The sequence below is a fragment of the Cyprinus carpio genome, chromosome B12 (genome assembly GCF_018340385.1).
Source record: "Cyprinus carpio isolate SPL01 chromosome B12, ASM1834038v1, whole genome shotgun sequence".
Taxonomy (NCBI): domain Eukaryota; kingdom Metazoa; phylum Chordata; class Actinopteri; order Cypriniformes; family Cyprinidae; genus Cyprinus; species Cyprinus carpio.
Window position 1 is genome coordinate 4658723 of NC_056608.1, and position 14480 is coordinate 4673202.

The 14480-nt window shown below is 37.5% G+C and overlaps 2 protein-coding genes across 4 annotated transcripts in view; one reads left to right on the plus strand and one right to left on the minus strand.

Annotated features, from left to right (window-relative positions):
- The window catches only part of LOC109065351 (1-phosphatidylinositol 4,5-bisphosphate phosphodiesterase epsilon-1-like), a 67669-nt gene extending 62866 nt beyond the window's left edge, over positions 1 to 4803 (plus strand). For all 3 annotated transcript variants that reach the window (XM_042734997.1, XM_042734998.1, XM_042734996.1), the window contains 4 exons: positions 310 to 471; positions 558 to 770; positions 1695 to 1921; positions 3019 to 4803. In XM_042734997.1, the coding sequence (XP_042590931.1) occupies positions 310 to 471; positions 558 to 770; positions 1695 to 1874 (555 nt within the window). In that variant the 3' untranslated portion in view covers positions 1875 to 1921; positions 3019 to 4803. The remainder of the gene's footprint in view (positions 1 to 309; positions 472 to 557; positions 771 to 1694; positions 1922 to 3018) is intronic.
- A 60-nt stretch (positions 4804 to 4863) lies between these two features.
- On the minus strand, positions 4864 to 14160 carry noc3l (NOC3-like DNA replication regulator). Its single transcript, XM_042734999.1, has 21 exons — positions 14004 to 14160; positions 13048 to 13258; positions 12843 to 12975; positions 12575 to 12732; positions 12386 to 12442; positions 11062 to 11192; positions 10819 to 10980; positions 9606 to 9699; positions 9354 to 9529; positions 9142 to 9270; positions 7600 to 7731; positions 7266 to 7346; positions 7067 to 7167; positions 6889 to 6961; positions 6749 to 6812; positions 6602 to 6673; positions 5975 to 6156; positions 5755 to 5883; positions 5304 to 5401; positions 5141 to 5225; positions 4864 to 5059 (listed from the first exon to the last, which is right to left on the minus strand). The coding sequence occupies exons 1-21, from the start codon at positions 14010 to 14012 to the stop codon at positions 4916 to 4918; spliced, it is 2421 nt and encodes an 806-aa protein (XP_042590933.1). The 5' UTR covers positions 14013 to 14160; the 3' UTR covers positions 4864 to 4915.
- Between the last annotated feature and the right edge of the window lie 320 nt (positions 14161 to 14480).

Genomic DNA, 14480 nt, shown 5'->3' on the forward strand with positions numbered 1-14480 from the left:
ACCAATTAAAATTGCTCCCAAGAATATATTTTTTGTTGAAAATCCAGTTTATTTTGAGATATTCCAAATTTGATGTCAGAAGCACCCAGAGACAACATTCATTCAGGTTATTTAAAATTCACCCCATGTTTAGGATATTAGGATTAGAACGGACCCAAAAATAAACCAAAATTATTTCCAATATCAACATAAACATAACCCATAACAACAGTTACACATACAGACTTCATAAAAGATCCACACCCATTAGTTTTGTTAATTCATCCAACATTTGATTGTTGATCTGTTGCTCCCCCTGCTGGCTGATAGCAGAACATCAGTGAGAAGAGTGCAGTGGTGGAGGGGGTGGAGGAGGTGAGCAGCGGAGAGGAAGACACGTTCCTCGTGCAGGTTCATGATGTTTCACCTGAGCAGCCTCACACTGTCATCAAAGCCCTGCGTTACAGCACCGCCCAGGACATCATCCAGCAGGTCAGAAGATCACCGCAGCTTCACTCAAACATCTCATGCCTGTCACGTTAATATCAGAAAATCTAAGCTGCTGTGGTCTGTTGTAGACTCTGAGCAAAGCCAAGTACTCTCTGAGCATCCTGAGCAACCCTAACCCATGTGACTACGTCCTGATGGAGGAGCTCACTAAAGACGCGGCTGGAAAGAAATCCTCCTCGGCTAAACCGTGCCAGCGTGTGCTGCAGGACCATGAGTGTGTGTTCCAGGCTCAGAGCCGCTGGAAGGGAGCTGGGAAGTTCATCCTCAAACTCAAGGAGCAGGTAAACACTTATTCATGTGAGACTGAAGGCCTGTGCACATGCACAAAACATGCACCGCAAGATCTGAAAATAATACTTTACTTATGCATATTTTCCCCAAACTGAAGGAACACCATCATTCAAGCATTTGGGATCAATGTGATTATTTTTTTCCAAAATCTGTTATGCTCACCAAGGCTGTATTTATTTGATCGAATATACAGTGAACACAGTAATATTGAAATAGTAATAGTGAAACTGTTTTCTATGTGAAAAAAATGTACAATGTAATTTATTGCTGTGATCAAAGCTGTATTTTCAGCATCATTACTCCAGTCTTCAGTGTCACATGATCCTGCAGAAATCATACTAATATGCTGATTTGCTGCTCAAGAAACATTTCTGATTATTATCAAAGTTGTGCTGATAAATATTTTTGTGGAATTTCTTTTTAGCCGCAAGACATAATTTTTTTTTAATGAATAGGGACAACATTTATTTTAAAAGTACATTTTTTGTAACGAATGTATTTATGTTCAATTTATTGGATCCTTATTTTTATTTTTTTTGTCTAATACATCTTATTGATTCCCCATTTTTGAATCATAGTTTTTTTTTTTTTTTTTTTTTTTAATTTCCATCAATTGTCCTATCATTGTTGATTATAGAATAAAGTGTTTTTTTGTGTGTAGATTGCACTCAAAAAGAAACATTTATACATCTTTATAAAATAAAATTGTATAAATTATTTTTATATTTTAGGATAAAAATATAATATAAAAAAAAGAATGTTTCCTATAGACATGTTTTTTTAGAAAACCTTTTATAAGGCCTGGAAAAGTCAAACTTCACCATATTTTTTTTTATTTTAAGTTGATTTTTATATACACACACTATAATAACTAATGATTGATTTCATTATATTAATAGCATTTCTTCTCTCAGATTGCTCGTGAGGACAAGCGTAAGGGCGTGTCTTTTGCCAGTGAGTTACGGAAGCTGACGGGTCGGAGTCGGAGCTTGACTGTGAACACGAACGGTTCAGCGGCTCACGAGTCGACACACAGTAAGGAAGAGAAGGCTGCATGTCCCAGCATGGTGCCTCTGCCAGAGGCCTCGGAGTGAAGGAACGCTCTGCAGTGTGTGTGTGCAGTGCATGGAGCTCTCACGAGGTACTAGACACTAACTCACAACTTATTACAGAGTCAGACTAAAATCTAACAGATTGCTTACTTGGACACATTCAACTGGTGTCCAAAAATGAAAATTTTATGAAAATGTACTCATCCATGCAATTGAGTTTGTCAATTGAAACAGATTTGGAGAAATGTAGCATTCCATCACTTGCTCGCCATTGGATGCTCTGCAGTGAATGGGTGCCGTCAGAATGAGAGTCCAAACAGCTGGTAAAACATCATGTTAACTGATGTTCTGGGGTGGTGTGGATTATTGTGATGTTTTTATCAGCTGTTTGGAGGCTCATTCTGACGGCACCCATTCACTGCAGAGCATCCATTGGTGAGCAAGTGATGGAATTCTATTTTTATATATATATATATATATTCTTTATTTAATTCTATATTCTAAATCTGTTCCCAAGAAGAAACATTGAAATTTTCATTTTTGGGTGAACTGTTCCTATGTTTGATTTAGTCAAGGTTTGATTTTGTGTGGTATCCCAGCTGCAGAGGACACTGCTTGTGGAGCAGTGCTACCTGATGTTTAGTGTTTGCTGTTATTAACTAATGTTATTAATCAACAGTGCACCATGTCTTTACTCTCAGTGAAAAAAAAAGATTAATGGCATGTAATATTTAATAGACCTCAATCAGGGTCCACACCGTATACAGTTTGCTGCAACTGAATATGAGCCTGTTATTCTTGCAGCTTATGAAAATTAGCTTAAGTACAACATCTGAAAACACTGCATGTCTATTCCTCACAGCCTCACTTTGATTCATGTCAACTAACACTGAAGACTGGAGTAAAGATGCTGAAAATTCAGCTTTGCATCACAGAAATTAATTACATTTTGAAATGTATTCAAACAGAAAACACATTCTATATTGTAATAATATTTCACAATATTACTGTATTTTTGATCAAATAAATGCAGCCTTGCTGCAAGAGACTTAAAAACATTTCAAAATCTTACCAACCTCGTTACCATGTCATACAAATATTGACGATTTCTTTTAATTGAGATTCAGCGGTAATGAACTCTGCGTCAGAAATCAAATTCAGGCTCGTTGTGAATGTCTCTTCTCAGGGTCTCTGTCGATGGGGCTGAAGGCCTGGATAGCCGAGGGACACTTGGGTTCTCCGAGCAATCGCGCCCCTGCCCCGTCCCCCTGGACCCTCCCGCTGCTGTGGAACTGGAAGCTGCATAAATGAGTCCAGACCCAGAGCAGCACCTCTAGTGTTCACTGAGATACAGTCCAGCCTGACGGCCGCCTGAGCTCGTCCCGTGCAGAACACGATGGCCTGGGTGAAGTGGGCTTGCTGATGGGTCGAAGACGGCTTCAGTCTCTTCAGCACGTCACCGGATGTCAGATGAAGGCAGTTTCTCCTCACTTCTAAACTTCTTTTCCTTTTTTAACAGTACTGTAAGTGAATGCATCTGTATGCATTTCATTTTTTATTTGTGGTTTTGCACATTACCTTGAAGTCCAGCTATTCTGAAAGCTTTTTAAAAACTTTATTTACATCCCTTTTTTGGATTTGCTGAAATGAAATCAAGCAGCATAATGCGCCCAGCACGTTAGTGTAACACTATCCTTTTTTGTTTTTGTTTTTAGAAGCAAAATTATTGACTTTCAATCTTTAGGATTACTTTTCTGAATGTAAATATGGCGTGATTTGTTTCGAGTTCACAGCAAATGTGCACAAGATGTTTAGAAAGATGCAAGGCAGATTTGTTCTGCATATTTTAGCAGCTAATATAATTTGATGGCTTTCATAGCACACGTCCTGCACTGCATTTTAATGACCAACAGCAAAAAAAATGCAAGCTATTGAGTGGTACCTTTCTGTAAACTGCCTCGAATCTATTTACAGTATTACAAGCATTTGAAGAAACGTCACTTTTAAATGTTGTTTTTTAAAATGTTACTGATTTCTTTATTTTATTATAGCTAGTAATTTTTTATATATTTTTTTCTTTTTGCACTTTTTTTGTTTTGTTTTAATTTCCCTCTTTGCAGCAGCAGTGCAAATATTTATTTCAAAATATTTTTTTCTAGCATTTATGGAGAGCTTGAGATCTTCATGGGAACTGCAGTGCTTGTTTGGGAATATTTTAATTTAAAATAAATACATTAAGAGATATATGTCCCATATGACCTCTGTAATTATTGAAAGCCAGTTCCCTTTTTGTGTTAAATTAAATTTTGCTGTAATATATTCATGTGATTTCTAAATCACTGCATAGCAGTTGAATCACCTAAAGCTTTCCTTTCTTTATTTTCTTTAACTTTAAGTGGTCCATTTTCTTTCTTAAAGTGAAATCTTTCATAATTTATTGAACGTTATAGCCCAGGTCGGCTGTGCTTTTCCAGATGTGTACATATGAACGAGAGTACATAATTATGAAATCTGCATTAATTTATTTTTAAGGCCATGAATGTTCCTCCAGCCTGTCCGTACTGTATTCATGTATAATGTTTGTATTTTTGTAATTTAGATTTTTAGCACTGTCTTCAAAGATATTAAATATTTTGACATTTAAGTGACTGTAGGCACCATTGAAGTGTATTTTATTTGTGGTCCACTACAGCATTGTCTTTTCAATGTATATTTCCCATCGCTTTGTTTGGAAACAAGCAAGTGTTTAGTGTGACACAATACTGTTATTTTCGTTCAGTGATAATTACTCTAAGAACTCCCATCTGTTTGGAGTCCAAAACATGTTGACCTTTCTACTAGTGATGGTTTTCAGCACACGTAAAGCTCTATAGGAATGTATCATCAATATTGTGATGTCAATATTGGGTTATTTGTTTACTTGAAACCACTGAATCAACCGCATTCATCAATAAAGTGTTGAAAAAACCCATGTTTGGTGAAACTGTTACTTTTACGTCAGTGCACATGACAAAGACTCAAAGACTGCCGGTATCTTGGAGCATTTATTTTACACAAACTGACACAAAACAGCTTTTCAGCTCTTAATTTGCAGTCATTCGTGTTTCCTGCTGTGTTTGTTGTGATGTGAAGTCTAGACTCGTCAGCTCGCTCTCGTTCTGAAGAGCAGCATTAATCAGAGTCTTTAGCTCAGAATCTAAAAACGCATCACCGATTGTGAAATGTTCCTGCAACACGAGAAATAAAAATTTAGAAGATAAAACTACACGACAGAACTATTTAAAACATTGTTAGTTTGATGGAAAGACCTTTTTCTTTGAGGGGGGTCCTGCAACAGGAGGGTTGAAGCTCATGTCTTTAACACTGTAGTCTTCAAACAGCTGCACTGGGGTCCTGAGAAATGCAATGAAAAATCGTCACATCCATCTTACTCAAAATGAACCACTGAAAAAGAGGCGGCTGCCTCTGTACCTTCTGCTGAGCTCCATGCTGAGAGCACCTGAGCCTTCACTAGGAGCGCCTTTCATCAGATGAGCTGCAAACTTCCTCACCATAGGGTGATAGTGTCTCTGAAAGAACAGCACAGATTACAGCCTTTTGCTTCAAATAAATTCATTTAGGCTTGCCACTAATTTATGTTTGTTTTATACATGTAGTAGTATATTTTTTTGCATACTTGTTCTGAATACCATTCATTTTGAAGAATTTGTTGAGGTATGAGAGAAAATAAATGTTTGTAATGTCTATAAATGTTTAATTTTATTGACCAGTATTTCACATTATTTCTGAATGAAACGATAAAATGTTGTTTTTTCTCTCAACAATTCAATTTTGACCTAACTTACAGTAAGGTGCAACTAAATTTTGTTTTTATGTGTTTTTAATGTTTTAATCTGATTGCCGGTGACTGAGTTGTAGACACCTTCAGTAAGTGAAGCTCCCACAGTGCCGTGTTCTGAGGGTTGCAGTACTCGGGCACATCCAGCTCTGGCAGATACACACCGCTGCCCTGCATTTCATTATCCAGCAGGATGTCACACTTAGGGAAGGTCTACACAAAAACCACACACAAATATCTCATTCACATACACATTCAGCTCAGAAAGCACAAAGATGAAGGAGGAGCAGCGTTACTGGCTCACATGCATCAGCGCCCTGTTGGCAGCCAGGATGCCCACACTGGAGTCAGGCAGCAGGTGCAGACTGAGCGTGCTCAGTCTCTTCAGGAAGCCCTGCGCCCTCTGCAGAGTCACCTGCTTCCTGCGTTTGGTCAGCATGACGTCCAGACACTGCAGCACGATCGCCGTGTCCTCGTTCCTTCCTCCTGCAGCCCATGCAAGACAACAGAACGTGTGTGTAAAAAATTTGAATACTGCATAAAACATTTACAAATCCCATCTGATGTGTTCAAGAGAACAAAACCTTCACTTCCTGACACAGAGCTTCAACTTATCAAACACAGCAACAAATGCAATCATGCAAAACAAGCCTGGGAATTAATCGTAGCAAATCATTTTAATGACATTTTTATGGAAACCTCTTTCTGCCACAGAACTTTTGACTTTTCCTCTCACAATTCTAATTCGGAATTTTTATCTCACAGTTCTGCATTTATATTACAATTCTGACTTTTAGTTTTTAGAACTCTGAGAGTTTAAATCTCAAAATTCTGTTTCTGTTTTTCGTTTCCACCACGGAATAAAGGTAACTGTGAGAAGAATTGTGAGTGTCCCTGCATGTGCAGAACAAAGAGACACTGGAGATCTCACCTGCGTGCAGCGTCAGCAGAGTTTTGTATAAGTGGTTGTAGAATTTCAAAGGGTCGATGTTGAGGACGTCACCTGTTGCAAACAGACATGTATTTTAGCTCAGGGAGGACGAGATGTTTGCGAAACCAGAGCTGTGGTGGCACTGACCTTGTCCTGAGAGGATGTGGAAGGATGTGAGGATGCAGTGAAGGCTCTCGCGATACGTCAGATCCTGAGAGAAAGCAAACGCTGAGATGTTAATGTGTTAAATGTGACGTGAAGCAGGCGCTCCTGGTGGAAACACTTACACCTGATGTGATGAGGCCGTACAGCACCGATAACAAATCATCAAAGAACTCCAGGTTTATCAAATGAGCAAACCTGCAGGAAACAGTTTGAAGCATGTTAATCAAGAACACACAGAATGCTTTATTACAGTGTAATAACACTATAATAAAGCAGCTACACACATCATGTGGCTCTTACCTCGCGAGACCTTCTAAAACGGAGGGCAGTAAGATGGACTTCTGAGCTTTCTTCAGTATTCTGAAGTAGATGAGGAACACAATGTTCAGCGTCTCTGTGTGCTGGAGTAAAACGATGGGCCAAAGTGAATACACATTACATTAGCTCCTGCAAATACACATTCACACACGAGCTCTCCATCCACTGTAGTAAGACTCACCAATTTAATTTTCTTGTCCTTGCTCTCTGAAGCCTCAGCTTCTAGAAGCTCTTTCTGTAGCTTCTCCTCTGCTTTCTTCCACTGTTGAGGACGAGAAGATTTGATCAAGGTCACAGTGGTGACTGAAGAAATGATGCTAAAAATGAAGCTTTGCATCACAGGAATGAATTATCATTTAAATTACATTCCAATAGAAAACAGTTCTTTTAAATTTCATTGTTTTGACTATTTTTCAACAAATAAATGCATTCTTGGCGAGCAGAAGAGACTACTTATTGACCTAGAACTTCAAATCATGACATTTATGTGAATTAACACTCAGCCCAGTTCAAACCTTCCGCTGCATCCTGGACAAATTTGTCCGCTTCTCCTTGAAGGACATGAACTTCTTTTTTGGCGCAGTATCTTCTGTATCTTTCCTCATTTCCACTTCTTTTATTCTCAGACAGAGAAGACAGTTCAGCACCTGTGTGTTCACGGCACAACACATCAGCAAAAAATCAGCCATTCAACACTCAAAAATCATCACAACTTAACACATGGCTGAAGTCACAGTCTAGAAATGATACCTTGACCCTTGCGGATTTAGTTTGACGTGAGCCAATAGAATCAGAGAATTTATCAGAAGTGCAACTTCTCTACACTATAGTAAACTTTACTTTCCTGGTTTTTTTCTTTTATATAAATATTATTTGTGTTGCAAATTCAAAACTCTAGACCAGCGTTAATAAAGCTAACAAAAACTAAAACCATAAAAAACATATCATTACTTGAAATAAATACTTAAAATATTTTATTAAGTAATAAATTAAAATTAAAGTATATAATCCTTAATACAAAAAAACATTTTTGGCTACTTTTCAAGCCAACATCTCATTTTCATTTGGTTTAACTAAAATGAAATAACAAAACATAACAAAATGACTATAATTTTAACTAAAATTATTACGAAAACAGTAAAAGTAAGATTAATAAAAACATAAATAATAATTTTAGGGTTACAAGAACTCTAAAAAATATCATTTTAATACGTATGAAAGGTGCTGTATGTAGGATTGACAGCGAGTGGTTGAACTAGGTATTGCAGTCCAAATTCAAAATATTGGAGAGGGTTTTTTTCACATGGCTCCTCCTCCTCAGACTTGGCACACGCAGGTTGCCAGATTGATGTCACAAACAGGAACAAGCGCACTTGACGATGAATGAAATGAAATACACTGTGTTTTCCATCAACTGGCAACCCAGGGTGCCGAAATACAATTGGGTTAACTAACAGTGGGCGGAGTCACACAGACCAAAACAAAAACCGACATTCCGGCCCTGAACGCACATTTTCAAAAGAGAAAAACTGACTTTTTATGCTTTAGTAGAGTCAAAATCTTACATACAGCGCCTTTAATATATATATTTTATTATATTTAACTATATAATATGTGCTCCTGTAGCTCAAGTGGTAGCGCATTGCTTTAACAAGCACAAGGTTGGGGGTTCAATTCCCCGGGAACACATGATAGGTAAAAATTGATAGCCTGAATGCACTGGAAGTCGCTTTGGATAAAAGTGTCTGCTAAATGCATAAATTTAATTTAAAATGTAAATTTAAATTTAAAATTTATAATAAAAACTAATAAAAATACTACTACTACTAATAATGACACTAACCTAAAAAAAAAAAAAAAAAAAAAAAAAAAAAAAAAATTAGAACTAGTCAAAATCTGACCATGTTCTGAAAGAAAAGCCAAAACTGTTCACAAGTTTTAAAAAGCACTGTCTTTCAAACTTTTTAAACTGTCTTTCAATCATTTCAATCAGTTCTGTCATGTACATTTTGTCTGTCTGTTCTGTACAGCACTGACAGTGTTAAGAGCTCTTGTACCTCAGGTTTGACGTTGTAGTTTCTGCCCTTGACCATGCCTGAGATGACCTTCACCACGGCTAACGAGGCCTGGCCCAGTTTATCCTGCTTCAGCAGTTTGCTGACGGCTCCACAGCACATCTCAGACACCTGAGCACAAACCACAGCATCCAAACCATGAGCAAATCTCCAAATGTTGAGTCTTTCCCAGCAAATATCGCTAGCAGACTGACCTTCTTGACAGAGTCGCGCATCAGAGGCACCACCATGACTACGATGTTGTTGTGAAAATTGAAGTGTGGCAGAGCTACCAGGAGATCACAGATGCACCGGATGGCCACTTCAGCAAGACCTTTATAACTCTGAAGAGACACGGCCTGACTTCTCTTCTGCTTCTTCTGCTTCCAGTCTGAAACAGCATCAGATGGCCGTGATGAGAACCAATGGGCTGATGGGAAGGTAAGAGCACAGAGCACTTGATGTACCTTTGACTGTCTGTTCCAGATCTTCCAAGTAAAACTTATACTGGCTGACGAGACCCTCCTCAAACTCCCTCAGCTGCAGCGTCTCTTTTTTCACCTGGAGAAGAACAGAAAATGCTTAAATGGGTCATTTATTTCTTGCATTTTAATATTGTTTTCTTTTGGGTCCGTGTATCCAAAGAGTTCCCTTCTGATGAGCATTCTTCACTCTCACTGTTAAAACAATCAGCTCTGTTTTTGCTGCTGAGCTTTTATGTGTCTAAACACTGCCTTCTCAGACTGAAATAACCATCACCTTTTCAAAAGAAAAACAGGGTATCAGCAGTTTTTAAAATCATATTGAAGACTTCTAAAGACATGCACGAATAAATTTAACACTCTATAACATATCCAATCAATCTCAGACAAACAAAACTTGTCAGATTCTTGCAAAAAGGTAACTGCAAACTCAAAATTCACTGATGTTAGTATATGTATGTAGTGTAATATATCAATACACACACTTATTAGAGATTGATTGATATTGGATTGTGCCCATACAATAATAATTTGTTTAAAGAAAGACAACAAACTAATATAATTTCTTATATAATAATATAATAGCGTTCAATAGCAGCAGTCCAGGAAGAAGCTTCAAGGGTTTACCTTGAGCTAAATGTTAAATACAGCTTAGTATGCACTCAAAAATATCAACAATGACCAGAAATTTTTTTTATTATAATACAGCCGGACTCTTATTTTGAAACGCTGATGCTTTAAAATCTCACTCAGAAAGAAATTCCAAATATGCATTCTTACAACCAAGTTCAATATATTACAATATAAACACCATAAAGTAAAGAATGCATTTCATCAGCAGTAGTTTGCCATAAATGTATGATATTGATTGATTGCGAATTGCTCTGAATGTGTGACAGTGCTGCAGTGAGACTTTGAACGTGCATTAAATCATCGCTATTAAATTTTTTTTTTTGCAATTCTCCAAATTGAAGACCTCCTAAAACCATAATCTGAGATATTTTTTCATAAGCACATGTGGGAGCCCAAAGTGTTAGCCAGAAATGTGACGGTGCATTCATGTCTGTCATCAGAAACCCAAGCACTTCCTGATTGCTCTTGCAGCTCAGTTTCAAGAAAAGCTGTTTTGGACTAAAATAGCTTCAACATATTTTCACAAAGGTGAAGGGGAATCTAATTTAACAGTGGGGCACTGCACCTTTGCAGCTTTCTCCTCTTCCGTCAGCGGTCGGATTCGATACGACGGCACAATGTCCTTAAACACCTCCAGGAGGGACACCATGACCAGCTTTCTGACCGTGACGGCGACGCACGGGTCCGTCTCCATCAGCATGGCCCTCAACTCCTTCAGCTTCTTGATCTGCGACAGGGAGGAAGGTCATCATACATGTGCCCACAGTCCAGATCAAAGCCAGAAGATGACTGTGAAGGGCTGTCTTACATTGACGTGTGGATCTGCGAGCACTGCAGACGACAGACTTGCCATGTGCAGTTTCTTCTCCGTCAGCTTCTGAGCGCGAAGCTCTAGCTGCTCCTGAGGAGTTAACAGTGGAACGATCTCGGGTTCCTCCTCTGATATTTTTAAAACAAAATCAAAAATATATACAGTACAGGTCAAAAGTTTGGAAACATTACTATTTTTAATGTTTTTGAAAGAAGTTTCTTCTGCTCATCAAGCCTGCATTTATTTGATCAAAAATACAGAAAAAAAAAATAATATTGTGAAATATTATTACAATTTAAAATAATTGTTTTAAATTTATCATACTTTAAATTATCATTTATTTCTGTGATGCAAAGCTGAATTTTTAGGATCATTATCACATGATCCTTTAAGAAATCATTCTAATATGATGATTCATTATCAAAGTTGGAAACAGTTCTGCTGGCTTAATATTTTTTCAGAACATGTGATACTTTTTAAGGATACTTTGATGAATAAAAAAAAAAGAAGCTATGTTTTTAAAATATGAATATTTTGTAATAACAATATACACTACTGGTCAGTAATTTGGTAAATAAAATTTTTTTTTTTTTTTTTTTTTTAAATAAAATCAATACTTTTATTCAGCAAGGATGTGTTAAATTGATAAAAAGTGATAGTAAAGAAATATATTATTATAATATATATTATTAGAATTTTTTTTTTTTGAATAAATGCAGTTCTTTTTAACCTTTTATTCATCAAATATATTAGACAGCAGAACTGTTTCCAACACTCATAATAAATCAGAATATTAGAATGATTTCTAAATGATCATGTGATAGACTGGATGTTACATGTGACACTGAAGGCTGGAGTAATGATGCTGAAAATTCAGCTTTGCATCACAGGAATAAATTATTTTTTTTTAAAGTATATTCAAATAGAAAACTATTATTTTAAGTTGTAATAATATTTCACAATATTACTGTTTTTTCTGTATTTTTGATCAAATAAATGCAGGCTTGATGAGCAGAAGAGACTTCTTTCAAAAACATTAAAAATAGTAATGTTTCCAAACTTTTGACCTGTACTGTAGATATGTAATAATACGTGTAATAAAACCTGCATGACATGTAACCGATAACCCACATCAGAGAACCATGAACATGCAAATGTGTAGCTAAATGATCAAAATATTAACTAATATTGTGCATCAAAAGGATTTGAGTTTGGAAATTTCATGGCAACGAAACTACCACAGCACTTTCAGAAACACACCCTTGAGATTAAAGCCATTTCAAGGTTGCATTTGAAAAAATACAAGAAAATCCACACCAACCTTGATTTAACTCATCCTGGTCGACTGGCTCCTCCTCTTCCTCTGCCTCCGGCACAACTAGAGGAAACGATCAGACAAAACTTAACCCAAATCCTCCCCAGCATTCACTGAAAGTCACGTGACACACACACACACACACACACACACACACACACACACACACACACACACACACACACACACACACACCAGGTTTCTCCATGCTCTGAGGGATCAGGCCGCTCTTGTCTTTGATGGGCAGCAGATGAATGAGCTCCTTCTCTTCCTCCTGCTGCATCTTCCTGGGCATCTTCTCATACTTCTTCACCGGCTGCTCGGACTTGCGCTTTTTGGCATGTACTGGAGTGCTGCAAAAGAAAAGAGGAGCAAATATGATCACAACAGACCGTATCAGCGGACGATTATGCATAGAGTCTACAGAGAAATAAATGTTTTTAAGCGTGCTGCTGCTGCTTACCAGGATGAGATGTCTCGAGTCAGAAAGGAAGCTTTTTTTGCCATGGCTCTGATCTGCTCCAGGTCATCATCGTCCATCATGTCTACAGGCAGAGACTCCAGGAACTCCTCCTCGTCCTCCTCTTCCTCCCCCTGTTATGATACATCAGTATTACAGAACTATCCTAATACACAGCATGAGAGTTCATATGAGCCGTTTCTCTCACCTGGTTTCTTCTTATAGCGCTCCAGGGGTTTGAGGGTCTTATGGGAGACATCGGTAATGGCCTGCCGAAGTTTCCGCTGTTCTTTGCGTTGTTTCTTAGCTGAGCTCTGTTGCTTAAACTGCCGATTCTTCAGCTTGTTCTCTAGCTTCAGATTGCTGGTTTTCAGCAGTTTTCTGAAGCTAGGCTTCTTTTTCTTGTTCCTTTTGGAAGCCTTGTGTGAAAGATGCATAAAAGCACAGCTACATAATGCATGCTAGTGTATGCTACAACTATACATTAGACATGACGTCTTTATATGACAGATGAAACAGAATTCAGAGGCTGGCTTGGATAATATCATATCCCAAAATGTGATTTTCACTACCGTTTTCCATCAGAGAGTCTACATCAAAATTACATTTTAAATAATTTTGCTCTATTTTTAACTTAAATACAGCAATAACTGAAAATCTGTATAAAATGAGTTACTTTACATAGAAAAATATGTGTTCAGATTAAAACTGAATATAGTTTAGTACAACAGAATCCCTCTCAAGATATAAAATATTACAATAAAATGATGACTGAACTACTCAAAGTTATAAATACCCCAGAGTTAACTATTAGTATGTGATATGACAGTCTACGACACGTGATACGAGTTGACTAGCATGGGTTTATGCTAGTATACAATAATATCAGGGATAAAACTAGTACAGTATAATGAAACAATAACACAGGGTTGAAAAGATTTTGTAAAGGGGTTAAACTAGTACATTTTGATAAAGAGTAAAGGTTAGACTAGCATTGACGAGCCAAAGTTTTGACTAATACATAAAAACAAGGTTGTTCAATCTCAAGTGACACTGTTAAACACTCATTTAGTGAAGTGAGGAACATGGCTAACAGCGATATTAACCTAACTGTACTCACTCGCGCTTGCGTTTGCGTATTATTTACAGATTAACTTAACTTACCGGGCCCATATTGATCTGTGATCCGACTCAACTAGCGAAGACGTTTCAAATGTGTAACGTTAAATCAGTTTAATTAAAAAAAAGTGTAAGTATCCACTCTTCGCACATGCACCACATGGACAGGAAGTAAACTAAGGGAGATGCCGCATGAATGGAGAGACAAGCTTTGCGTTGCCTTCGTGCGCCACCTTGTGATCCGGAGGAACGAACGCACTGAGAAGACAAGCACTAAAACCTAGAAAAATAACGATAAAGATATAGTTCTAAAAATCTTACTCCGTGTTAAAGAATAGCAGAGTCCACACCACAGCTATAACAATGAAGGCACAGGGAAAAAATATCGTTGGAATCACTTTCAGAACGAATTTTTTTTTTTTTTTTTTTTCAGCTGATGCAAACATCGACAGCCAATCAGAAGCAATCCTGCTCGAGGTCGAGAATTTAAAGAGACAGACGCGCGTGCGCATATCGTTCTTG